General features: G+C 28.2%; 2 protein-coding genes across 2 annotated transcripts in view; both read right to left on the reverse strand.

Annotated features, from left to right (window-relative positions):
* Positions 1-26567, reverse strand: part of LOC129981029 (uncharacterized) — a 272688-nt gene that overhangs the window by 183035 nt on the left and 63086 nt on the right. The window lies entirely within an intron of this gene.
* On the reverse strand, positions 13670-15352 carry LOC129981032 (innexin inx2-like). The gene has a single exon (XM_056091636.1). The coding sequence runs from the start codon at positions 15280-15282 to the stop codon at positions 14164-14166; it is 1119 nt and encodes a 372-aa protein (XP_055947611.1). The 5' UTR covers positions 15283-15352; the 3' UTR covers positions 13670-14163.

Consider the following 26567-nt stretch of genomic DNA (forward strand, 5'->3'; position numbering starts at 1 on the left):
GGCGGGAAGACATTGGAAAGAATCTTCGCTTCATTCCTCAGTGATCTCTGTCAAATTAATTCTGTTTCTTCCCTGTACAACGATGGAAGATTCAGCTACTGTATTGTCTGAGATAAAAATTATGCATACACCTACTGACATCATATCGCAGTGGATAATTCTGAGCACCGCGTATTCAATAGTGCGATTGTTCAGATTTCTTTATAACATCGTATATTTTCTGTTTTATAACATATTTGAAAAAAAAAGAAAGAAAATTTTACATTTAAATGTAAAAAATTTCTACATTAAAAGGACAGTAACGCTTTTACTATTCAAAAAGTCTAACAGTAGAAGCACCAAACTTTTCTTTTGTATAGTTTAATTAATACTTACGATACAAAAAGTCTTTCTATTCATAAAGTCTGTTAATAAAGCTCAGAATAATAGTTGAGATCTATAATTCAGTTCCTAACATTAAAACGCTTTCTTTTTCTATTTCATATAAATTATTCCCTTTTTAATTTAATAATTAAATAAAAAAATTCGAATTAAAAATTAAAATAATTATTTTTAAATGCAAATTTTTTGCTTATAAAAAATTTACGAATTATTAATTTTTTACACAGGAAGAAAAACACGACTGTATAATGATTTTTTAGTATGAAACCATTGGTACAAATTCCTGTCTAAATATTTCCTATTACAACTACATATGTTAAATTAATTTAACCCTTTCAAATAAACAAGGACACCACATTCCAAGAAACTTTGCAAAATATCAACTGAAAATTAGTTGAAATTTCTTTCATTTTAATTAATTTTGAGTTAAATTTAATTAAATGAGTTTAAATTCATTTAATGAAACAATTACGCAAATTAATTAAATGCATCGAAACAGCAGCCTACCTATTTTTCTTATAAAATCAGTCTCGATACAGATACAATTAAAAGACTTACCATTATATAATAATATATGCAGTAAACTTATATACAAGATAGTTAGCTCAAGAACATTACACGATTTACTAAATAGCCAAATTTGTAATTCAATACAATAAAACTTCGGTTATACGAACTCGCTTGGAACATAATCAGTTCGGTGAGTTGACAATTCGTTTCATAAAGACTAAGTTTTAAATTTTGTTTTCATTTCTTTCGATAAGATTTTACAAATTCTTTTATTTGCGACTGTTAAAATAAAACTATAAATACCATAACCTATTATCATTTTATTAACTCAACAATCAAATTTCTTATAAGAGGATATACGAATGCTTCAGATTTTCCCAATTTCCTTTGCATTTCCCAAATGATACTTTAAGAGTGTTCTCAGAATATTTTCCCTGCTCCGACATATTTACAATGTCATATTTTTTTACTTCAAAATAATGCATGGAATTTACTCACTCATTAGTTAATATTATTTACCAATTTACTATTGAAGTGCTTAAGAATGACACTATATTTCTTCTTCTTTTTTTTTCAACTTTAATTTAAATAATTTCTTTAGTCATAAAAAAAATCATCCCCTTTTCATTTTTAAAATGAACTCCAGTGGTATATTTTAAACCTTTCTTCAAATAATTTATCGACTTTATCAAAAAAAAAAAAAAAAATTGAAACCACAGTTTTATTTTCTGACATCAATTCTATTAACAGATATTTCAATTGATAAAGACTCGGAAAATCGAGGTTCTGTTGTAATTTACTTAAATTATTGATATTCTAAGTTTTCAGTATCTTTCTTTTGACAGATTCAATCGCTCTTTTCATAACGATATGACTACAATTATTTTTTTAACTGGAGCTAGATTAGCTGACAATCTAATCTAAAATAGCTAAACGATTTTTTAGATGATCTTTAATTATCATATATTAGATTATCTTTAATTATCATAGATCAGATTATCTGTAATTAATATAGCTTCTATCAAATTTTGCTTTTATCTTATCAGACGTCTCTCTCTGCTTATCAATTTCCATCTTTATCATTGCATCATTTTAATTCATACTCTAATTTGTTTCCTTTGTTTTTGGTTTCATTTATCGCTGTCTGAATGGAATAAAGTCTATAAATCCAATAATGAATGGAAAAAATTCTAGTGATTCTTTAATGTAAGGTAGCAGAAATCTGAGAGACCGTACTGAGTAAATTTACTCATGTGAGGGTATACTAATGATCTAACGGTTAAGGAATGCCATGGTTGAAAATTATGAATCACAAGTAAAAATGACTAAGTTCAGTCTTCTGCTTATAATTGTAATCAGCAATGTTCAAAAAATAAAAGATTCATTTACGCTTTAGCAAAACGAAAATGTGTACTGTATCCACCTGAAAGTTTTTCGAAAAAGCACGTTCTCACACTAACAATAGATCCCATACTTTCTGTTTATCATGATCCATCTTTATCATACTCACAAAGGTATACATATTAGACCAAGGACGATTTGAGCCTTGAATTTAAAAGATGGTATTGACAATTTAAGAATAGTTTTAAAAAAGAAAGTAAGAGATAGTTAATCCAAACCTTAATCATAATATTGAAAACTATCCTTGTGTGTGTGTGTGTGTGTGTGTGTGTGTGTGTGTGTGAGAGAGAGAGAGAGAGAGATACTTAACGAAGTTGATGTTTTTATAGCCAGTCAGTCTGTCAGTAACTAAAATGGTATCAAACAGGGGGATATCAGCCGATACTCTGTATCAGATTGCCACCAGATATTGTAAATATCTATGCATCGAATTTTTCTCGGAATCTTTATAAGAAAAATTTCTATATATCGAAGAAAACAATTTTCTTCGCTTTACATTTTATCTATTCCCATTGTAGTAAAAAGAAGAAAAAAAAGACCATGGGCTCTGTTCATAGGATGGATTATAAATTAAGTAAGAAAAATAAATAGTTTCACCGAATTTTGTTGAAATAAAAAATCCTCGGAAAACCGGAAATCTTACATGCCATAAACATTTACTCGTGAGCCGGCCGTATGTTATTCTTAGATCTCTTTCAATAGTTAAAGTGATATTTTTATTTTAAATTCAGCGTAACTTCAAATTTCTTATACTATGGCCTCTAATCAGACATCTTCACGTATGAATATAAAAAACAATTCCAATTTAAGAAAATTTGATAAGAACGGAATAAAAAATAAAGACGCAACAAAAAAGCAGGAAATTTTGATAAATGCAATTATAATAATTTTGAAATTCCACTGTTATTTGTATATTCTTCAAAGCAAATTTCTTTCATACTTTAAAATTTTTACTTTTTTTACCCAAAGAAATTTACTTTGCATAGTTGATTTTAGGAAGAAAACGATGGAAATGTACAATAAGTATTTCTCTATAATGAAATTTCTATATATCGAACTTTTCTTTTCTATGGATTTTCAAAATTTCATGCATCGAATTTTTGAATTTATTCCTTTTTAGCCCAAGTTTTTTTTTTTTTTAGAATGTCTTACTTTCCTTAATGCTGTATAAAATATATACAATTCCATATTTGAAATCGATTAACTTTTTATAACAAATCAAGATATAATTTTTATTTTGAGTCACTTTTGTCCATAGTGCATTCTCCTTGATGCAGATTAACAATCAATGAAGATTTTACTTTTCTTCAAATCGCACACGAGGGAGCAGCAACACTACAAAAGAAAATACAGCTGCACAAATTCACGAATTTAATTTCAAAGGCGAGCCGCTATCATTGTTCCAATTTCTATGATGTGCTTTTGTTTGATGCAAGTCTAATTATCCTCCATACTGCTGTAGTGTCTCGAACATTGTTTATTGTAAGTTTAGAATCCTTCTTTCCTTTTGACTGACTCTAGTTTTATCTGTTGTCGAAAAATCTAAATTCCAATGATGATATTTATCAGTTGATTGTATTGAATTTAAGGATTTGTTATGGGATTCTTTATCTACAGATGTGCACAATTTCAACTGCAATTTTATTCAATCACATCAACATGATATCCATGCACTGTTTCACGGCGGTACTGCAGTTTTTAAATAGCAAGGAAATTTACTTTTTATTTTCTTGTATACTTAGTATAAAGAAAATATAATAATCATCAAAAATTTAGAACTCCAGATTTTGACTAATCTCCACGTTATGCACTTCCCTGAGTCCAAACATTTTTGGAAAATGTCTGTCTGTCTGTGACAAAAATAACCCAGAATCGCTTTGAACTGGAAAGTTGAGTTAATTTAGTTATATTAACGTCCCGTTGCAAAGCAACACTAGGGAAAATTTGGAACGGACCTCGTAACGGACCACCACCCACTAAGCACCACACCAGCTGAAGAGCGTTTGGTCCGGACTAGGGATTGCAATACCGGTATACCGGGATACCGAATACCGGTATTTCGAGCCATTTGTACAATTTCGTGATACCGGTATTCACAAGTTTAAATACCGGTTTTTCGGTATTTACTAGAAATTTTTAAAATTGTCTCCACTATATGTTCAGGTATCGCGAAACATAGCAAAATAGTATACGTTTTTGTTTTTATGTCTCCCTAACGGGCGAAATTAATTAGCTAATGAATGGCTTAATTAATTGCTTAAATCTAAATTAGTGAAACATTGATTATCCCTGAAAGAAAATATTGTAACCATAACGACTGATGGGGCAACAATTATGAAAAAAGTTTAGGAGTAATAGATGTATTATATCAAAAAAAATAAAGAACAGAAGAATCCATATACTATGGATATAGAAATTTCGGATTCCAACTTTGAAAATAGTAAGAGTGAGAGTGATATTGACAATGAAGATAATGACAATGTAATTGTTGATGAAGATATTGCTAATGAGGATGAAATATTAACCTATCAAGAAATGCTTCCTATAATTTATAAAGTTCGAAAAATTGTTAAGATATTTAAACGTTCCCCTATAAAAAAGATATATTACTAAAATATATACTAACTGAAAATAAAACAGAATATATGTTAATATTAGATTCTAAAACACGTTGGAACAGTTTACTCCTAATGATGGAACGATTTTTGAAACTGAGAAATCCAATCCAATAATCGACTTAAACCTGTAAATTAATTTTTCAGATAGTGAATTCGACTTAATATCCAGAACTATATCAGCTCTACTTCCAATAAAACTGACTATTGAGGCATTATGTCTGAGAGATTCTAATTTATTAACAGCTAATGCAACAATAAATTTCATGTTGCATTCATTGAAAGAACAGCACACATCACTATCTGAAGAATTATATATTACATTGAAAAATCGCACAGAAGATAGGCATACCGAAATAGAAAATGTCTTATGGTATTTACATAATTATAATGATTTTAAAAATGAAAATGAAGAAAAGAAAATAACCAGTTCAAATCTGATTAAGTTTAGAATAAATTTTCTTAAAATTTTTTACCCACAAACCTATCCACATTCAGAAGAATTCGGTTCAATTATCGAAGATTATGATGTCACTACTGTCGATTGTGAAAAGGAATTGTCTCTTGAACAAAAATTAGAATTAGCGATAAATAAAAAAATTTAAACGAACCAAAATACAATACAGAAATCAGCTATATCCAAAATCATCCGACGAGAAATCGATTTACTTATTTGAAGATAAGGGATTTAGAGATAAATATTTGGAAATATATCGCGCCTTGCAAACAGTACCACAAACTAGCGTAGATGCCGAAAGAGCGTTTTCGACAGCTGGTAATTTTTACTCAAAATTAGTTTTCAGGCTTAATGACAGTACAATTCATGCATTATGTTTTTTAAGATCACATTTCAAAACTTTGTAAAAGTACCACAGACTGAATAGTGATATTTACACTTTTTTTGTGATTTAAATAAATAAGATGTTTCTTTACTTTTTTGTGATTATATACTGTTATAATTTATAAGTTATAAATTATTTTTTGTGACATTTACACTCTCTAACAAAACTGGCAAATAAAACAAAGAAACACCTGTGTTTTCTTCCTTTTTCTAAAATTTCTAATACCGGTATTAAAACCGGTATCCCGGTATTAAGATTTAAAAAATACCGAATACCGGTATTGAAATTTTGGTCCGGTATTGCAATCCCTAGTCCGGACAGATTTAAAGCGCAACTTCCCCCTTAGACGGCGGTTCTTCGGTGGAACATGAAACCCTACGGATCACGAGTCGAGACCTTACCAACAAGCCACCACGGCCCCAACTGGCCACTTGAAATTAAGTAAACTTGCAGATTTCTATCAACTTTGTGTAAAATCTATTTTAGTGGAAGTTCGTCTGTACGATCATTCAAATATGAGTTAACACGATGATAACACAACGAAGGGAGCTTGAGAGATAAAATTCGGTAAACAGATTTAACATACATAGTGTAGACACCTGTTAAAGTTTGAGCCAAAATCCAATTACATCTGTCGGTCTGTACTTTCAGAAACAAATAAATGTGATAACTCAAAAACTCAATGATTAAATATATCGAATTTGGTATGAGATTTTGTGCCTAGAGATGCAGTTTTGCGTCAAACTTGCTTAAATCGGTTCGTCTAAAACACAAATTCGACTTTCGTATTCTATTAACAGTATATCAGGGATTAATCACCAAAACACTCGCCAAGGATGGCACGATAGATTCAGTAAAATGCTAAATTTACGCCAAAAGTTAATATTTCGTAAATATTGTACACCAAAGCTATGTAAAGCGTTCTCCGGCATGAAAGTTTATTAGAAAGTATGCGAGAAAGTTTTAGAGAGACCACTCCCGCTGGTTTTATACTATAAATTCTCGGTAATATGACATTGCACCAATCTCCTCATAGTTTTCGCGTTTTAGACAATCTAGTGAGAAGAGTTCAAGAGAATGCTAGTTATTACATAACGAATATCACATGTTCTCGCGAAGTAAATATTAGGTTGATATACATATTTTGAAATATATTTTATAATATTTTATTTTGCACTTTTCTCAATTGAAAGTGTCTTTGTAACTGAATACTCATTCATTAATCAGGCATTTTCGTCAAGCCATTATAAATTATTTCGCAAATTATTTCCAACTTAGTATTAGTTGGATTATTGAGATTTTTCTGCAAATAATGTTTTTGTCACATACTATTTAAAATCGAATCATTTTTCCTGTTCTTTAGAAATTTTTTTGTGTTCTTTTTTTCTTTGAAGAATGTGTTCAATAGAAAAATTTCAATATATATGGAATATAAAAGATATATAACTTCAAAGTACATGGATATCAGATATTTAAGGAAAAAAAAGAAAAAAATTAATATTATATTTTAAGGACAACTTTTCTTTCAATTGGATGCTTTTGATTTTCGCAAAGATCTAAGCTCAGTTTTTAAATAAAATAAGGGGATTTGAAATGAAAAAAAAAAAAAAAGAATACTTCGATTAAAGTATTCGAGTCGAAAATTCTGTCAAAGAAAAAAAGAACATTTCTAATTAAATTAAAATTTATGCCACAGATTAAGTAAATGACTCTCATCAAATTGCGCAGAATCACAACTTCAGCTAAGTAAAATTTCAAAAAGAAAAAAGATATTTACATAAAAGTATATTAGAACAATTTGTGAATGCGAATGTTAAAAAAAATTATTAAAAAGATAACTGCAGGTACTTAAGACAACAACTACATATTTATTCGCAAATCTCTTACAGAATTCTAATCTTACATTAGTTTACTAATTTCGAAATAGATTCCTCTAACGGTGTATTTACAAAATGTATCACTCGAATGGTAAGAAATGATAGATTTTCCTTTCATTTTAATTTAACAGAATAAACATGATTAATAATAATCCATACTATTTTCTACCTCTGATTTCAAAAGCTGCAAGATTATGAACTGCAACAAATTAAATAATAGTCTTAAAAATTATCTCTAAAAACAACAAACTATTTAATTTATGAATAGTCAGCCCACAGTTGGCATCTAGTTAAAGCCGGCACTTCTTTTCTCAAGGATGGTTACTTTACAATGAATAAAAGTAGTAGTTTTAATATTCATTTCGTGCCTCTTCTTGGTTTCGAATGCATTAATGTCCCACACGCTTTCTTTGTCTTCGTTGTACTCGTGCCAGAAACGAAGAAACAAAAGTCTTTCCCATTCATTTGAAAGGCAGAATGATATAATGAAAATTTTTCTGTCTTTTGCATTTAAAGCTTTTGTGAAAAGAATTCCAAATTTTAAAGAGTCTAAAAAATTTTGATACCTGAATTAAAATATCCGAAGTTATTTGATATCAGTTATCATAATATAATTAAAAGTAATTTTGTATGTTCCATATCTCCTCATAAACGATTTGACAGCTTTCAACCAAACTTTATTATTAAGATAAGAAAAAAGAATGCTGTCAACTTTTCAGCAAATTATTTTTCAAGAAATATTTTTATATATGTTAAAATTTAAAATTTGATCTTTTAAATAATATCTACTTTCATTTCTGTGCAGTTCTTTTTAAATTTCATTAATTTTTCCAAAATTAATAATGCTTGAAAAGATGCAAATGATTTTGAAATAAAAAAAATTCATGGTTATTCCGTTGCTAAGCAACAATAAGATTTCGTACTTTTCTACTTTACTTTTGATATTTTTGTTTTATTTTTAAAATAGTTTGGCAACATTTTTATTAAATTTTTATAAGAATTCTAAAGCTTATCTTATTAAATTAAAAAAAGAATATTGCCGTTAAAATTCCCTGTAAACTTCATCTGCATCGTCTACAATTAAATAAATAATATTTTAATTGTGAAAAATACAGAACTTGGAGTCGTGAAATATTTAGAACTAGCCGCCTTTGGCGACCAGCTGGTTCGCCAATCTTAATGTTCGTTAAAATTTTAATAATTAAATATTTTATGCAATTTCTAGTTTAATAGCTTCTTCATCCAAATATTTTAAAACTTCAAATTTTGATTATCATATAATTCATTCATAATATTATAAAGGCCTTCAGTCGTAACGTAATATGTATCTCTCTCATTTTCTGTTAGCACCCGTAGAATTTATGCTTTAAATTAAAGTGGAAAGAATTTATCTTCAATTAAAATAATAATATTTTTTACTGAAACAAAGCATTTTTTTATAATCTGATTACTGAAAATAGAGTCACTCAGCGTTTAAACTTTATGGGCACTAAAGAATATCTTTTTAAATTTATGTAATATCTCAAGAGTTGGTCAACAAAATTTTCTTAGATTCATTATGAGCAGATCGATTAATTAACAATGTTTAAATTTAAATGCATCAAACACTAAGAAAATAAAACGAATCGTTTAAAATAAACGGTTGAAAACGGTAGAATTTATGCTTTAAATTAAAGTGGAAAGAATTTATCTTCAATTAATATAATAATATTTTTTACTGAAACAAAGCATTTTTTTATAATCTGATTACTGAAAATAGAGTCACTCAGCGTTTAAACTTTATGGGCACTAAAGAATATCTTTTTTAATTTATGTAATATCTCAAGAGTTGGTCAACAAAATTTTCTTAGATTCATTATGAGCAGATCGATTAATTAACAATGTTTAAATTTAAATGCATCAAACACTAAGAAAATAAAATGAATCGTTTAAAATAAACGGTTGAAAACAGGTTTAAAAAAACTACTTAAAAAACGATGTACTTAAAACTATAAGCATATACAAAAAATATATAACTAACATAAATACAATTTACTTACAAAAGCATGCAACTAACCCAAAAATAATTTAAATCATCCATTGATAACGTTGCCATGGCAACAATCAGAACAGAATGCGCATGCGTGAATTTTCTTCGCCGGTTACGTAACGCAAATACGTGATTTTTTTCTACGCCAGTTGGGGTAACGCTATGCAGATTAGAAATTTCTAATTTCCATTATTCTGTTTTATTTTAATTTAAAAGTACTTCAGAATGAATCTGAAAGATTGATTCATTAACAATGTTTAATTTTAAATGCATCAAACATTAAGAAAATAAACAGAACCGATTGAAATAATCCGCCGAAAAATTTTAACCCTAGCCTCATTACTGTTGGGAGAAAAAAAAACGGAAGCCTTTCTCGTTTGGCGCTGGGGATAATGGAAGATTTTTTTGGCGGAAAAGTTGGCGGTGGGGAAAATGGAAGATTTTTTTGGCGGGAAAGTTAGTTTTTAATTAATAATTAAAATTCTAATTAAAAATTCAAAAAAAAGAAACCCCAGGTGCACATTCCCAACCTCCAAGGTATACATGTACCAAATTTGGTAGCTGTATAACAAACGGTCTGGCCTGTAGAGCGCCAACACACACACACACACACATTGAGCTTTATTATAAGTATATAGATGATGCTTTTACGATATCTAAAAAGAAAACTTAATGTCTGTTGGTTGAACTCAAATGAAAACAAAGCAGATAAAGTTTATGCGAACAAATACAACAGATGTTCGACACCAGCAGCTGCTTCAGCCTATGGGGAACCAAGCAAAAAAATCGCAGGCAAGTGAATCGGAAATAAACGAACACCTGGTTCAATTGATGTTCGCAGTTTAATTTAAAAAGTTTCCGACTATAAAAGGATTTTGTGTATTATATTATTTACACATAAGTACAGACGATAAAAGGTTTCTTTATATTATATTATTTACACAAAAGTAATTTTACGTTAAAAATATTAGACATGAAAATATTTTAATCCCAAGTAACGACGGATATATCAGCTAGTTATCCATAAATATATTGAATCTTTCACAAAGAAACTGATTTCATTTGTTCTCCTTTACAATTTTCAGTTCCAATTTATATCACAGTGAATAAAAAAAAAATTGCGAAACATTCTTTTAAATAATTACTTTTTTACTTTTAACTGTAAGAGTTCATATTGGTTATAAATTGCCCTTAATAAATTTAATTCGCTAATAAGGAACATTCTATTGTAAGAACGTTTCGTTATAATTGCAATTCATTTTCAGTACAAGAAAATTGTTTTATTTACAACAGATCATGTAAGATAAGATAAGCGTAAAATTAATTCAAAGATAGATTTTCCCTCCTGGAATTTCATTTCGAAGAAAAAAAAAGCTATGCATTTATTAACTGATTTATTGTTTTTTCAAGGCATTTGATAGAGCAAAACATTTCCGCGTGACAGAGCTTATGCTTTTACTTTGTAATGAGTCTATTGTATTCAAGAATTATTCTTTGAGTTTGTTAATTTCGTACTTTGGCTTTATTTTCTTTATTTTTTTTATGTTGCATTTTGTTTATCTGATTGTTTATTGTTTCTTATTATATTCATCTGGATATTTTGTTCCAACAATTACTTTTTGTTTCAATAATTGAATATTTAAAGTTCTGGATTCGTTCACCTTTGTAGTGTTGTAGTACCAATTAAATTAAGAAAAAAATTTCTACAGAATTGAAGAATTTGCTTCATATATTTTATTTTTCGTTTATTTTTCCCCTGTCTAAAAGTCCCCTGTCTACTGAAGCGAATTCATTATTGTAATATAAAAATGAATGCAATAATAACATTATAAAAAATTTTTAACTGGAAATAATATCGAATTAGATATTTTTATCTATTGAAATTTGTTACAAAGAATAGGCGTTATATTTAAATTCACAAAATTGTTCCCGAACCAGAATTTGTTAGTACTTTTCCAATCATTTATTTAGTGTATCATGTAATATAAATCGAATTGTATCTGACAGCTAAATCCAGCTGGAATTAAATATACTCATCTTTCTCAATTAATAGAAAGCTTTTTTGTTCTTTTAGGATTTGTTGGTTAATTTTATTTTGCATAGCAGTATGTAAAACTTTATACACTTATTTTTGTTAAACTTAGATCTGAAAATTTTAACAGTTATAAATTCTAACAAAAAGCAGGGGGAAAGAAATTTTCCAGATTATTTAAATATGGTTTTTTTTAAACCATTTTGAAAAAATACAGATACAAGCATGTAAAAAAAGGATTCGAATAAATGACTTTCCATCTGATAACACAAAGCTAATAATCAAGTTTTAATCTTATAATCTTTTTTAGAATTTTAATTTTGAAGTCCTGGAATTTAAAGATTGGCCACTTCAAGAATTTTGTATAACACTTCGCTTCGAAGAAAGTATTCAGAACATTTTATCAAAAATAAGTTTTTTTATTTAACCTCAAAATATAATATAAAATAGTGTATCTTGTAATTTTGTTGTATATATATATGCTTCATCTAAAAGCACATCCTTATCAAAATTTTCCCTTTTTTAAAAAAATTTTTAAGTTCTTACTTTCAAATTTTTTTACAATATCAATAGAAAACATATTCTCTTATTTCTTTTTTCGCACAAAAATATATCAATATAAATCCAGCTAGAATAAAATTAAGAAATTTAATGAACACAAATATTTTTTATAGCAATATAAAAAAAACCGAAAGGGTAATATTCTTCATGTTAAGTTTATTGAAGCAAAATATCGAAAAAATTTGAATGATATTTTAAATCAATTTCAGTAAATTCCATCAAATGAGATCAAATTTAAAAAATAATCTGTTTGTCAATATTGAATTGATGGAATTTGTAATGAAAATTATTGAAGTGGTCATTATATTCAGCTATGCGTTAATATATTTTAACATTTTCTCATCAATCATTAAGTGATGTAGTATATTAATATATCAAAATATCCAAAGATTCTTCTTTTTTTTTTTAAATCATTATATAGAAAGAATATTGTTACAATGCGAAAAAACATTTAATAAATGATTGAATAAGATGTGAAACGAAAATAAAGAATTTTACTGATAGGGATTTTTATTACTATTTTAATAATAACAGTTGTAATATTTAGAGTCCTTTAAAAACCAAGGAAACTAAAATTAGAGTCCTTTTAAAACATTCTGCCATAGCTATTTATTTTTTTGTGTGTGTTTCATTATAAAAAATATAAAAAAAATTGCAGTTATTCATATTGGTAAAGAAAATTAAAAAAATACATTTAATTGGTGAACTTTTGAAGTTTTCTGTATTTATTTAATGTTAAAATTCTGCATGAAAAATAAATCGGCATATTAACAATACTGAATATGTAAATGTACACTCAAAAAAATCTTCTAGCAGAATTTTTTACAATTTGAAAGCATAAATCTACATTAACGTATCATACAATTCTTAATGAATTGTCAATTTTTAGATAAATTTATTTTTATATTAATAAGAAATTGAAGTCGATTATTTCAGAATTCAAAAATTGGAGGCGATTATTACTTCTGTAACAAACAATTCTGAAGACCATAATAGTATATGTTGAAAATTTCCTGGACATAAAATAAATCTCCAGTATTTTTAATTTTCCGTCAATTTATTACAACAATAACAATTTATTACAATTATTTTTTACCTACGAAAACAATATCGAATATCTTCTCTGTTTGTTTGTTGTTTCTAAAAAAATTGGCCATCAAAGTTTTGACACAAATTTATCTAAAAATTTCTTTTAAGTATTTTTTAGTATTAAACATAGATAAGAATAGAAAGGTTATTTAAAACTTCTAAATTACTGAAATAATAGAATTATCAGCAAATTATTAAACATTAGCTATTAAAAACTTAAACAAAATAAGGTAAAATTTCGAATAATTTGAAAGGTATTTTTAAATTATGATTATTTTGAAATACCAGTAGAAAATCGAAACCTACATCCATTTTTATGACATCATGCATATTAAAGAAATGTTATTCTTCTGAGATTTAAACTTCATGAACTCGACATTATATTTATAAAGTACATATTAAATGTATACTAGGAAGCAGCAATCGCATTTACATATTTTATCTAAAATACAGTGCGATCAGGATTGAATAATTTTTATAAATCACATATTTTACTTAGGGAACAAATTAATAAAAATGATTCGAAAATCACTCAGCTGATTCTGATTTCTACTTTTCAATAAGTTTTAATAAATCGTTTAAGCTGTTCAATATGCTTAGAGAACAGTCAAATCTTACAGAATAAAATAAATCGTTTTATTCTATCACTGCTAATTCTTTTCAATAGTAGCACAAATAGCAATCTTTTTAATTATTCTTCGTAAAAAAAATAATTAAAAAAATTAAAAGAGAAAAAGGAATTCATTGGGCTTCTACAACATAAAGGTACTTATTGACAAAAAATTACTTAACTTTATCAGAAAAGAAATATATATAGTAACACAGATTATGGTAATGCTTTATAGTCCTCTAACGAGCCTTTACGATTTAATTTTGCATCTTCTTTCAACTCATTCGCAAAATCATGAATTACTTCTTTGAAATAAAAGAAATCCACATTTTTAGTCAGTAAGTGAAGCACAAACCAATCCCCGACCTTGATATGTTTCATCACAAAATTCAGATCTGTCATATCCACAAAGTCACATTTTTGTTTGAGCACGTAAGTGCGTGCAGCAGGCCACAGAATAGTCACAAACCGAAACACCAGCATTCCCGCAGATAGAGCAGCCAACACGACGAACCAAAACCAAAGGAAGACGTAAAGCTTTTCGTTAAGAACATTAATCGGCAAAATACAAAGGGCATCATGTTTCTGAACGTCTCCAGAAAACCCAAAACTGTGGAAAGTACACTTAGTCATCCTTGGAAACACTTTGATCATTGGATCAGTTCGATTCTCTTGGTCCATATTGGTGAACCTGAGGACATCTATCCCAAATGTAGTGAATTCTCTACCAAAAAGCAGATCCATTATATAAATTTGGCCGACAACGTTCAAGAAATTGTACATCTCCAGAAGAGTGAATATCAGTAAGTATTCGTTGTGGTCGCCAATATGTGACTTCAGATAATCGACAAGAAGCATTCTACATTCAGCTCTGTCATCCGGTTGCAGAACCCCTGGGCCGACATCCTGGGTTAAACTTTTGATTTTACCATCGTCTACGGCTTCCCAGATATAGCGAGGGACATAAAATAGAAGGGCTTGGAAGAAAAGTAGAAATATAACCCACTGGTAGTAAGCATGATATCTTTTGTTTTCTCCTGGAGTATGTTTGTCTATACCGGGATGAGGCACATCAATTCCAACTCTTTTGTCATAAGCATCAGGCAGGGTAAAAGTTGAATGTATCCAGCAATATGATTTCATTACATTTTCGGGCACATCTTCTCCATGAATGCAGTCGATTGGATCGCCAAAGTACTGACTGCAGCCCAAAAGAACGGTAAATCCAAACAGTATTATTACGGTAGCCTTGTAGTGGAGTCTGAAGACGTTATTGTCGTTATAAGTATAATCTATTTCGATATATTCGTCGAAGTCGCTGAAGATATCTAACATGTTGGCTTTTTAAGTCTTTTTTTTAGTAATATCGATAAATATCGGTAATCCGTTAATTTCCCCTGTCCATCAAATCAACGAAATCCCATTCATGTTATTCACAGTTGCCGCTGCATTGGCTACCATCGACGAAAAGAGTGCCCATTCGTTAAGATTTGGTTCACAATGCATAAAATTAAAATAAAAAACATGGCAGGCACATTCTGTAATGCGCTAAGAATCTCTCTCTGTCGAATCTTTTCAGTTTTATTGATATTATTTCTCCTCTTCCAATCGGACTGTGACATAAAATTAATATTCCATTTAACGATTATGAGCTCCAGATCTCGACAGCGAAGATGAGGAAAGGCAAAGTGAGAATCATTCCGATGATGAAAAGCAGATCAGGAAAAAAGTGATTTCTCCTTGCCATAATTCTTAAGATATTTATCCTGTTTTACTATTATGTGTTTTTAATCGCTTTATTTTAAATAGAAAGCATTTGAAAACTGATCTTCTTCATAGGTTTGAGAGAATTTAATGTGAAATTTTCAATACATTAGAGTCAGTTTTTCAACGATATATTGGATTTAATCCTTGCATTAGTAAATTAAATACCATCTATAGTACACTTGTGTTTATCAGTAACAATAAAGGTGTACAGATTAAAAATGGAGGTTTTCTCTTAAAAATAAGGAATTATTTTTAAGAAAAAATTCATTAAATGGAAAAGCATAATTTTTCACCATTCAAGAGATATCGTAATCATTATTATAATAATTAAATAAAAAGAACACTGACAGCTTACATGCACAGTTCAAATCCATTTTATCAAACTAATCATGTTCATAATAAAATAAAATAACACTAATCTGTTGTAAACGAGACATTCTTAAATTTTAAAGCATCGCTTATGTTTTTCGTAATTAACAATAATATTTTTCATAAAATATAATATCACGATTTTTATCTCTTTTTTTTTTTTTTTTTTTTTTGTAGAAATTTAGAAATTTCTCATTTAAAAAGAATTAGCCAGTCAAACGTAGTTTTCTCAAGTCACTTTATTTCTATTTTTAATTATATTCAACAGATGCTAAAAATAACTAAGATAGTAAAATTTTTTTATTATCTTTCCTCTTTACTCATGTCTCGTTATTACTGCATTGTAAAACTTGCCGAATTCCCTTTTTAAAAAATCCACATGAACAATATTAAAATCAATAAGAACCTTCTTGTAGGACGATTTCATTTTTTGGCATATTTTAAGATTTTCCACCCAACGACATTTTTGAAAATCCTAGAACAATTTAAACAGGAAATGGCAGAAAAGATTATTGTTCTATATGATACTGAGTTTCTAAATGAAATATTTTTAATTCCTTTTTAAATACAGGTCACTAACTTGACCAGAAATAGCCACTATCTTCACCATATAAAGTTATCTAGATATTCTCCCATACTTAATGACAGCAGAAGGAATTTAAGAATCATTAATTACTGCAGTTGAAGACTCTTTATATTACAATTTAAACAAGAAATGGAAACATAAATTATAGTTCTATATAAAAATGAACTTCTAAATAAAATATTTTTAATAATTCTTTTTAATGCAGATTAGTAACTTGACTAGAAGTGACTACTATCTTCATGATATAAAGTGGTCCAGATATGCCTCCAAAATAAATGATAGTGGAAAAAAATTATGTTGTTAAGGTTGAAAAATCTTTATATTATAACTTTTCAGCAGACTCTATCGTGTATTCTTTATGTGTTGTAATATTAAATAAGCTTAAAATATAAAATTATATATATTTATAAATATTATTATATATAATACTACTTATTCCATATATTAATTAGCTTTATACGGAACAAACTTAAATAATGTGTAATACCATCCTATCATTGCTACATTGTCTTAGCTTATCTATCATCCATATTTTAGGCCAAAAGTTTACATGGTTAGAGAGTATAAGATTGTAACAGCTTTCCAACCAATGAAATTCAAGGTTACTCAAACACGTCATCAGAGGTTACGTTTATAAACATTCATTCATCTGAAATACAATTTCTTTCTTCTTGATTTTTCTTTTCAATGTTTGTAGTGCTTTTTTTTTTCTCTTCTTCTTCTTTCTTTCTTTGTAATCATTGTCAACGGCTTAAATGAACACGAAAAATCTCTCAACTGACCCTCAGAAGTTCGTTAATTGGGACATCGAGTTATGACACTGTTTTTTAACCATTGTCTCGCAATGAAAGAGAGATTGTCTGCATGAAAGAACTATTTGCAATCAATCAGGCAGGTAGCAGCAGTTAATAAGAGAAGGTTTCTTTCCTTTTTCAATGGAATTACTTTAACAACTTCTAAGAAAAAAAACAGTTACATAAATAGCAGATGAAAAACAATTAACGAAAGTTCTAAACATATTTGATTGGAGAATATTACAAAGTTTCTATTTTTTTAACGCAATGGGGAGCTATATTTTTCCGAGCTCCAATTTCAGAAGGAATTTCGGACTCTTGCCACTTAAACCATTCAAACACCGCGAAACGATAATGTAAATAACGCAATTGCACCGATTATGATTAATTATCTTATAAATAACGATAGGGTGAAAACAAGAAAAAGAAAGCCCAAACTTTTGTTTGCTTATAAAATAATTGATCGATCCACTAGGGGAGGGGGCACCTCAGAAAATGAGGACGAGACGGTTTCGGTGTGGTGACTGGTTCTCATTTCCCTGGTGGGTACAGAAAAAGGTGGAGACGATGATGGGACGTACTTATCAAGGAAAGGATTGTAACGTGGACGGTGATGGCCCTTAGGACTCAACCACAGTTCCTGCCAGTGTTGCTATCCGTTCATTCAGTTTTTTCCGTGTACCTTCGGGCGGGTCTGTGCAGTCAGATATATGATATAATAGTTGATCATTGTGATTATCCTTGGCAAGCTAAAGAGATAGATACTATGTAAAAATGATGCTTTGTATCAAATATATAAAATTAATACAGATTAGGATTATCTGATACTCGGTATCAGTTATTGAGATCGATTGATACCGCATTGTAGCCTTATTCATTATTGCTCAAATGATACTATACCAGTCTGACACAGAGTATTAGGTCGTATAACCTAATCAGCCATCCGCCTTTGCGATTCTATTAGCATGCGTAATCTTTTTCTTCTATTCATATTTCATTTTCAGCCATTATTATTTCATGTAACACGAAAAAATCCTGCCTCTTCCTGCATTAACTATATAAACGAAGCCTTTCCTTGTCTCACTCATCCTACAATCTCTGTAAAAACCAAGATCACCGACATATCGTCGTCAATATCTTTTCCAAAAGAAGCAGTATCGAAATTTAAAATTATATTCATTTCAGTATCAGATACCAGACTTGGCACAAATGTGAGAACCGATGCCCAATGAGTACCTGTCTCATTCCGAGGGGGAAAGTATATATAATCGAATAACAGTATAAATCAGTACCTGATACAATTAAACCGTATGTCTACACAATCCTTGGCCACGTAGACAACAGCAAACAGGAGTCTATTTCACTATCATACGAAATTGAAATCCATTTTTTTTCTCTGTTGCATGCGAAGGAGGCTAGGATAAGATCTACGACACATCCCAATGACTTGAAGATGCTAAAAATCCTTCCAGTAGACTTAAATATTGCATAGAAAACATGCATGCGTCGCATATTAGTGGCTGGGAACATGTTTCATGGAGTTTGTCGTTTGAGGAATTGCATAGATGTTGTATAGATGTAGATAAAAAGTAGTCATATAGGGTAATTATTATATATGAAAAAAAAACCCTCTAAACTTTCTATTGTATTGTGTTCAAATCTTTTCTTCATATTTGTTTATATATATATATTTATAATAAATACAATGGTTTTAAATTATCCAGTATATTCTGAACATCACTTAACTTTCAAACTCCGCTGGAACGAGCATAACTTTTTTAATATTCCATAATATTCTGAATTTTTATATGCTAAATGCATTTTTATTTCATAAAATACAGATCATACTTCAGGTTATTCATATGAGTTATCAACCACTAGCGGGAAATCGCATAAATTATCAAAAACCAGTAAAAATAATATCTAAAATAAATATTTTAAATGCTATTTATTCTGTCACTTTTCCAGTTTTAAATTAAAAGAGATCTTTTAATTAACAGAAGGGATAATTCTATTATAAGAATATTAAATTAAAATTGAAGAATTCTGTGATGATTTCAGTTTTAAGAAACGTTTATAAATGTGATCAAAATTAATCATTTTATGCGTTTTTAATTGATTTATTTCATATCATTAAGCTTTTAGTCAGTAAATTTTATTTGAATGTGTCTCATGATTTTGAATATAAAAACTACTTGGGAATTTTACAAAAAAAATGGGCAAACTTATTTATCACACAGCTGGAAATTAATTTGAAAAAAAAAGCTTTTCAATTTTATGAAATAACAAGAAAAAAATAATAATAATAAATACTCTTTTTATTTAAAAAATTAAAAACTGCTTAAACCTTAGTAAAAAAAAAAAAAAAAAAACATCATTATAAACATATTCCGCAATTTTTTATTTATTTATTTATTTATTGCTTGTCAAATCTTAGTGGAAACTTTTTTATCTGTTTTTATTAAGATACAAAACTTCCGACAATGAAAAATGACAATAAAAGAAAGAAAAAAAATTGTAAAAAATCTTTTTCTATTTAAATATAGAACAAAAAGAGCTATATACTCCCAGAGTTTTCAAATAAATAAATTTAATTCTAATTAAAGTATTTTTAATATAATTATACATTAAATACGAATTATAATTTTGATTTAAAAAAATTTTGAATGGCAAAATAAACGGTAGTACAAGAGCGGTAAAGATACAGACAAGCATTATGGTCAACTCGGCTCTTTTAATAAAACCTTGATATCGTTACAGGACACATTATACGTGGGCGACAGGACATTACAATTTTCATACGCACATATATGCATTTAACTTCCGCTTTAATACATTAACATCCCATTTAAAATGTCACTATCCTATTGATAGCATTTCCTCAGTACAAAACTATTGCGCAACCAGACGAAATGGCGAATATAAAAGATCTTTCGATGCTTGTAGCTCGATTATTACTTCAACCAATGCTTTTTGATGAGGCTCTTCTCAATTGAATTGAATTTCATTTAATGGGTGCCAATACCCAAAGAATGCAGTGCATGTCGGTCAGGAAACATGAATCATAATCTGCCTGTCAATGATTTGTTGGCGAGAGTTGGCTCATTCGATACCGACATTTTAAATCAGTCGTAAAATTTTACAGCCAATTTCGACTTCATTAGGTATCTAAAATTGTCCAGACGCTTGAGATGCACAACCGGCATTGAAAAGTAATGAAAATGACTACCGAAACTCAGATTAATGGTTGCCATAAATGAATGCCCATAAGCTTTTTATTTTTTCACGCATGGCTGTGACTGTGACTGAACTGAAGTGATTGTTATATAAGATATCTATAAAAGCGAAATCAGTGGGAGTGGTCTCTTCGAAACTTTCTCGCGTATTCTTCAATAAGTCTTATCCCTCATCTTCCTTGCATAAAATAGCAACCACTGGGTAAGATTACGAGTTTTTGCATAAAAAATGGCAAATAATATTCACAAAATATAGATTCCTGGCGTGAATCTAGCATGTTTACTGAACCTATAGCACGAATACGTATTCTGTAAGATTTATTCTCTACCAATTAAAAACCAAAATTTGACAGAAAACTAAGGTTATAATCACATATCGAATTTCATTGATTTAAGTCATTGCGTTCACATGAATGTGCAAGCACAGATCGATAAATAATCAATCCTTTGATAAAGTTAGCTCAAAATTTGATAAAAAAATCTACATTTCAGATGCTAAATCTGTGAACCAAATTTCATCTATTTAACTCTTTACGTTTTGAAGTGATTGTACTCATTTGTACTTAAAGCCCGACAAACGGACTTCCTCTGAATGGATTTCGTTCAAAATTTGATAGAAATCTACAAATTCGCACTAAAGTTCGAATACCAAATTTCATCCGTTTAGCTCAAAACGCTTGTGAGTTGCCGGGCTCACAGATAGACAGACATAATGCCAGAATTGATTCATTTCCCGATAGATTGGTCAGATTTTCTGGTTTGAATTCTTTGACAGTTGCAATTTTTTTTTTTTTTTTGTATACTTTGCAAACGAGAAAGAAAAAAAAACTGGTCTAATTAATGCAGTACGATTTGGTTAAAATAAATAAAACGAGAAAGGTAATAATAGAATAATTGATTATTACGATGTATGAAATAATAGAGCTTAAATAACTGAGAAATACAATGATATACAATAATAAAAGGGGATAATTTATGCATCAGCCAACTTTATAAATAAAAGATTTTGCAGGTTAAAAAAAGATTACTATTAAGAAAGTTACAGGCTTAGCTTAAAGTCATATATGTAAGAATTTAACGTCCACTTTAATGTGCATCACTATCTTATAAATAGCACTTACTTAGAGCTAATTTTTTGAGCAACCGCACATAACGGCAAATATAAAAGATTGACAGAGTACATATTATTATAACTTTCTAAAAAGAAAGTCATAATCATTCTTGAATCAAAAAAAATTAATATCTATTAGCAATTTACGAATGGCAATATTTTGCAAATTATTCAATAATCCAATTATATAAAGAATTGTGGTAGTTTCAGAATATTGCACAAACCATTTGTTCAACAGAAAAAATATTTACAATATAAAGTAAAAGCAATTCATCAATTAAACCATATTGATACCTTCCAATTTTGTTCACTAACGAAGTTTCTTACAATATACCATGTATCAAAAAGTCTCTAAATAAAAGACAATGGGTCTTTCCAATTATCGTGTCACTTAAAATGATATCAGTCACGTGTCAAATGTGACTTTGGATGTCATATAATATTTAGCAGCATTTTGTATTACAATGTTCAAGTAACTGATCTTCAAAATTAAATTAATGCAACGCTTTTTAAGCCTATCATGTAAACATGAATCGACTTCATTGCGTGACATGATGATTGATCTATTTAAAATAATTCAGTAAACAAAAACATGACTGAATAAATGAAAAATCACGTTCGGATTGTTATAAAAATAAATGGAATCAATTCATGTATGACTGTCACACGACAAACATAATTATGCCATTGTCACATGAGAAGCATAATTGCGCATATCATCTAGCAGCAGGCTGCAGTTATCTAACGCTGGGATGTCATTTCCTTTGTTCTCTTACAAGATTCATAACGAGTTTGTACATTTTATTTAATGAAACAATGCAGAAAATGTGACATTTGCCTTAAGATTTTTATTGGTCATTTTGAATTTTTTTAGGAATAAATATCTATACAATTAAAAAAAATATTATAAAAAAATTATTATATCTATACAATCAAAAAAATTAGTTAGTTCCAAAAGTTGAAAATTTTAATCAGATAATTATCTGTAGTTTTAATTAGCAACAGTTGTGCAATAGGAAATCAATTCCAAGCTATAAATTTTCAGTTTTGTTAAAATGCAAGGAAAAAATTCTAGTACTATATTTTCCAAAAATAACGCTGATATGCACATTTCAACTTTTTGTTTGACTCAGAAAGAAAATATTCCCAAATCCAATAATCCCGAATCACTGAGTTTGAAAATGGTAATAAAATACAAATCCTATAAAAAGTCACAAACAAACAAATCCTATAAATAGTCCTATAAATCCTATAAAAAGTCACCGTTAACACAAATTTCGCAGATACATTACCTGTTATTAAAACATACATGTATTAATATAATATAAGTTATTTGGGACAGAGGAACTCTCAAGATATATTAATCATGAAAATACTATGCACTTGTTAGAAATACAATAGAAATTGTTAGAAATGCCATCTGGATGTTGGTTGCATATAAATACATTTTTCAGTGCCCTCTTCTTATGAACTTACAATGTTTCCCGCTGGATATTTCAGCAATTAACTGTTGACACTGCCATCATCCCTGAGGTTACTGAAGGAAAGTTTTTGCCACGATCACCGCTAACTGAACCTCAGTTATAGGAGCGAATTCAATGAAAGAATTAAAAAAAACAGTGTTATTTCAAAGACTAAATTTTATAACATTTCTTTGCTGTCAACCATTGTACAATGGTTATTATTTGTGAGCGTAATATCAAGGTTCCATCCTGATTGGCACGCTTATAATCTAAATATAATTAGTAAGTGGTTCTAATTGGAGTGATATTTCGTTTTTGCAAAATAAATGTAATTTCTCTACAAATGTAGCAAAAATTGTCAACATGATTCATACATTTTCGAAAGACAGTTCATGAATGCATTCACTTAAAGATAAACTAGAATAAACATTAAGAGTAAATCTTCCATTTGTATAATGGCGTCATTCTGGTTAAGCAAATTAAACACCTATAGCAGCTAAATTGAGCAGAAACTTCAGGCATTTCAAATAAAACGATAATACTAGTCTAATGGCCAAATAAATAAATCTGTAAAAAATGCAAATTCGACAAATTATAATATATTACAATAATATTACTTTTTTCAAATACACTTTATCCGGTTCTTATCTGTTCCATTACATTGATTTAGTTATTAAAATATTTATAAAAATCACATGTCTATTTAAATATTACTTAATAGCCGCATTTGGAGATCAACCGGATCACCCATCTTAATGCTCGTTCAAATTTTCAATGAAATATTTAATTTAAATTGTCTTTGAATAGTTTTTTCATCAAAATATTTTACGCTTCATATTTTGACATTCATATAATTTATTCATACTATTATAAAGGCCTTATGTTTTCATACTATTATAAAGGCCTTATGTTATAATGTACTGTGTATCCCTAATTCTTATGTCAGCTCCCATAAAATTTAAACTTTAAATTTAAGTGGAAATGATTTATATATAAAAAAATTTTTTTACTGAAACCAAGCATTTTTAAATATGAGAATTGAAAGCAGAGTCGTGCAGCACTTAAGTCTTACGTGCCCTACAGAATAATTTTCATAATTTATGTCATATCTGAAGAATGACTCAACAATAATTTCTCAGACTCATCATAAAATTCAGTTTTTAGTTTTATTTTCAAAAGGATTTAAATAAACATGAAAGTCATGCAATAAAGAGTCATAGTAAATAAATAAAAATATTTGGCTGTCATAATGTTACTAACATAAAAAAATCAGTTTAAAATAAATTATTAAGATTTTGTTTAACATGTTTCGTTTAACTTACATAGAACGAAAAAAAAAATCTGCAATTTTCAAAACATTTTAACTTTTTCATTTATTGAACAATCATAAAAAAAAATGAAAAAACAGGTATATTCTGATGCGTTTATGCAGAAAATATTCTCAAAAGTTTTCAGTGAATTATTCCGATTTTATAAACAAAAAAAATATATATTAGGTTTTTACTACAGGCAAAAATTGTGATTCATATATTAAGTCACAAAAAAATAATTAAAATAAAGAAATTAAAACTAGTTCCCCTAGATATAAAAATTTGAATTTAAAAAAATCTCACTTTTAAGAAAAAAGAAAAGGACCAGCTAAGATGTAATAATAATATGTATGTAATAATGAAATAAAAATAATCCAAAACAATCCAGATATTTAGTTCCTTCCAATAAATATAATAATTTATAAAAGTGGATTTTAAAAAATGTGAATAACTAATAATAAAGCTGCATTATTTTATTAAACTTTTTTTTTACTAGATGTATAGCAATCCGAAATTATTTATTACTTCTGCATTTCTGCAATATAAATTTATTTCTTTAATAAGTAAATGAAACAATGAAACGCATAAAATAATTTTCCTTCCCAATTAATATTTAAGTTACAAGTTCATAAAAAAACATCATTAATTTCCATGCGAAACGTTGCTACTTTTACCATGCCTGCCCCATCCTAAGTGGCAAAAAAAACAAATGACGGAAGTTTTCAAGACAACAAAAAAAAGTGTTTATGACGCATCGTAATTCACCTCACGATTGTTCGGTCAATTACGTCATAAAAAAAGTATCCACTTGTGGTTACGAAAAAAAAATTCAGACCGCTCAATTTACAATTGGAATTTGATATATCAAATAGGCACTTCGTAATATTTGTTTGAAGAAAAATCACATTCCAAATAGCATTTTGATTAGTATTTATAACATAGAGATCTGCAAATATTTATAAGTTATTATATAATATAATTAATATGATAAGGTTTATAGGTTGATAAGGTTTTAAGATTACTAGCGACAAATAGCGATATATGTATATGATGAAACAAATCGTTCAAAACATTCTGCAAAGAAAATTTAGTCTAACCAATTTCCCAATGTAGTTTCTTCTTTTGTAGTACATACTCGCCAAGAAGGTAGTTTTCAAATTTTTAATTAGTTTTTTTAATTAAAAATGAATTAAATCATTTTTAAATAAATAATGAGAATAATGAGATAAATGAAATTATTATCATTTTTTTTGTGATAACTTCACAGCATAATATTGCACAAAAATTATTTTTACACAACTTTAAAATTCAAAAAATAATCTTTGATACCCTGTTTATTTCTAAATAGATTTTTCCGTTATTAAAAATTTTTTTTTTACTTACATTTTAACACAATGCATTTTATAGTATTCGTTAATGAATTCCCACGCTGGACAAGGCAATATTAAATATATGTTTTATGAGCATGTTATTGCTTTTACGTAATTAAAAATAAATTTCAAATTAAAGAACAATGAATCAAGTCTAATAATTAATATGGTACATTATTTCAGTCTAGGGATTCAAATCTACTTAACCCTTATGTTCATTTTGTATAGTATACCATACATACAACTTTATAAAAATATACTACCACTATAAAATAATTTTTAACTTAGTTTTATTAAACGATTTTTATTACACGATTTTTTTTTATTTTTATGTTTTTTATAGCGTAAAGAAGCTACCTATATACATTTTTTTTTTTTTTTTTTTTTTTTGCTTTTTTTCAAAAAAGCAATTTTGCCACGATAAGGGTTAAAAGTTTTTCTTAATAGCAGTAAATACATTTAAAATAGTGCTCAAAAATATTGCTTATTGCTAATTTAAAATATTGCTCTAGGTAAAAAGCATCGAAAAGATACAATAAATTAAAAAATAATACACATTTCACAAAAAGAATTGTGTTTGAAAGAAGTAATTATTAAATGATTTATAATGATAA

The sequence above is a fragment of the Argiope bruennichi genome, chromosome 8 (genome assembly GCF_947563725.1).
Source record: "Argiope bruennichi chromosome 8, qqArgBrue1.1, whole genome shotgun sequence".
NCBI lineage: Eukaryota > Metazoa > Arthropoda > Arachnida > Araneae > Araneidae > Argiope > Argiope bruennichi.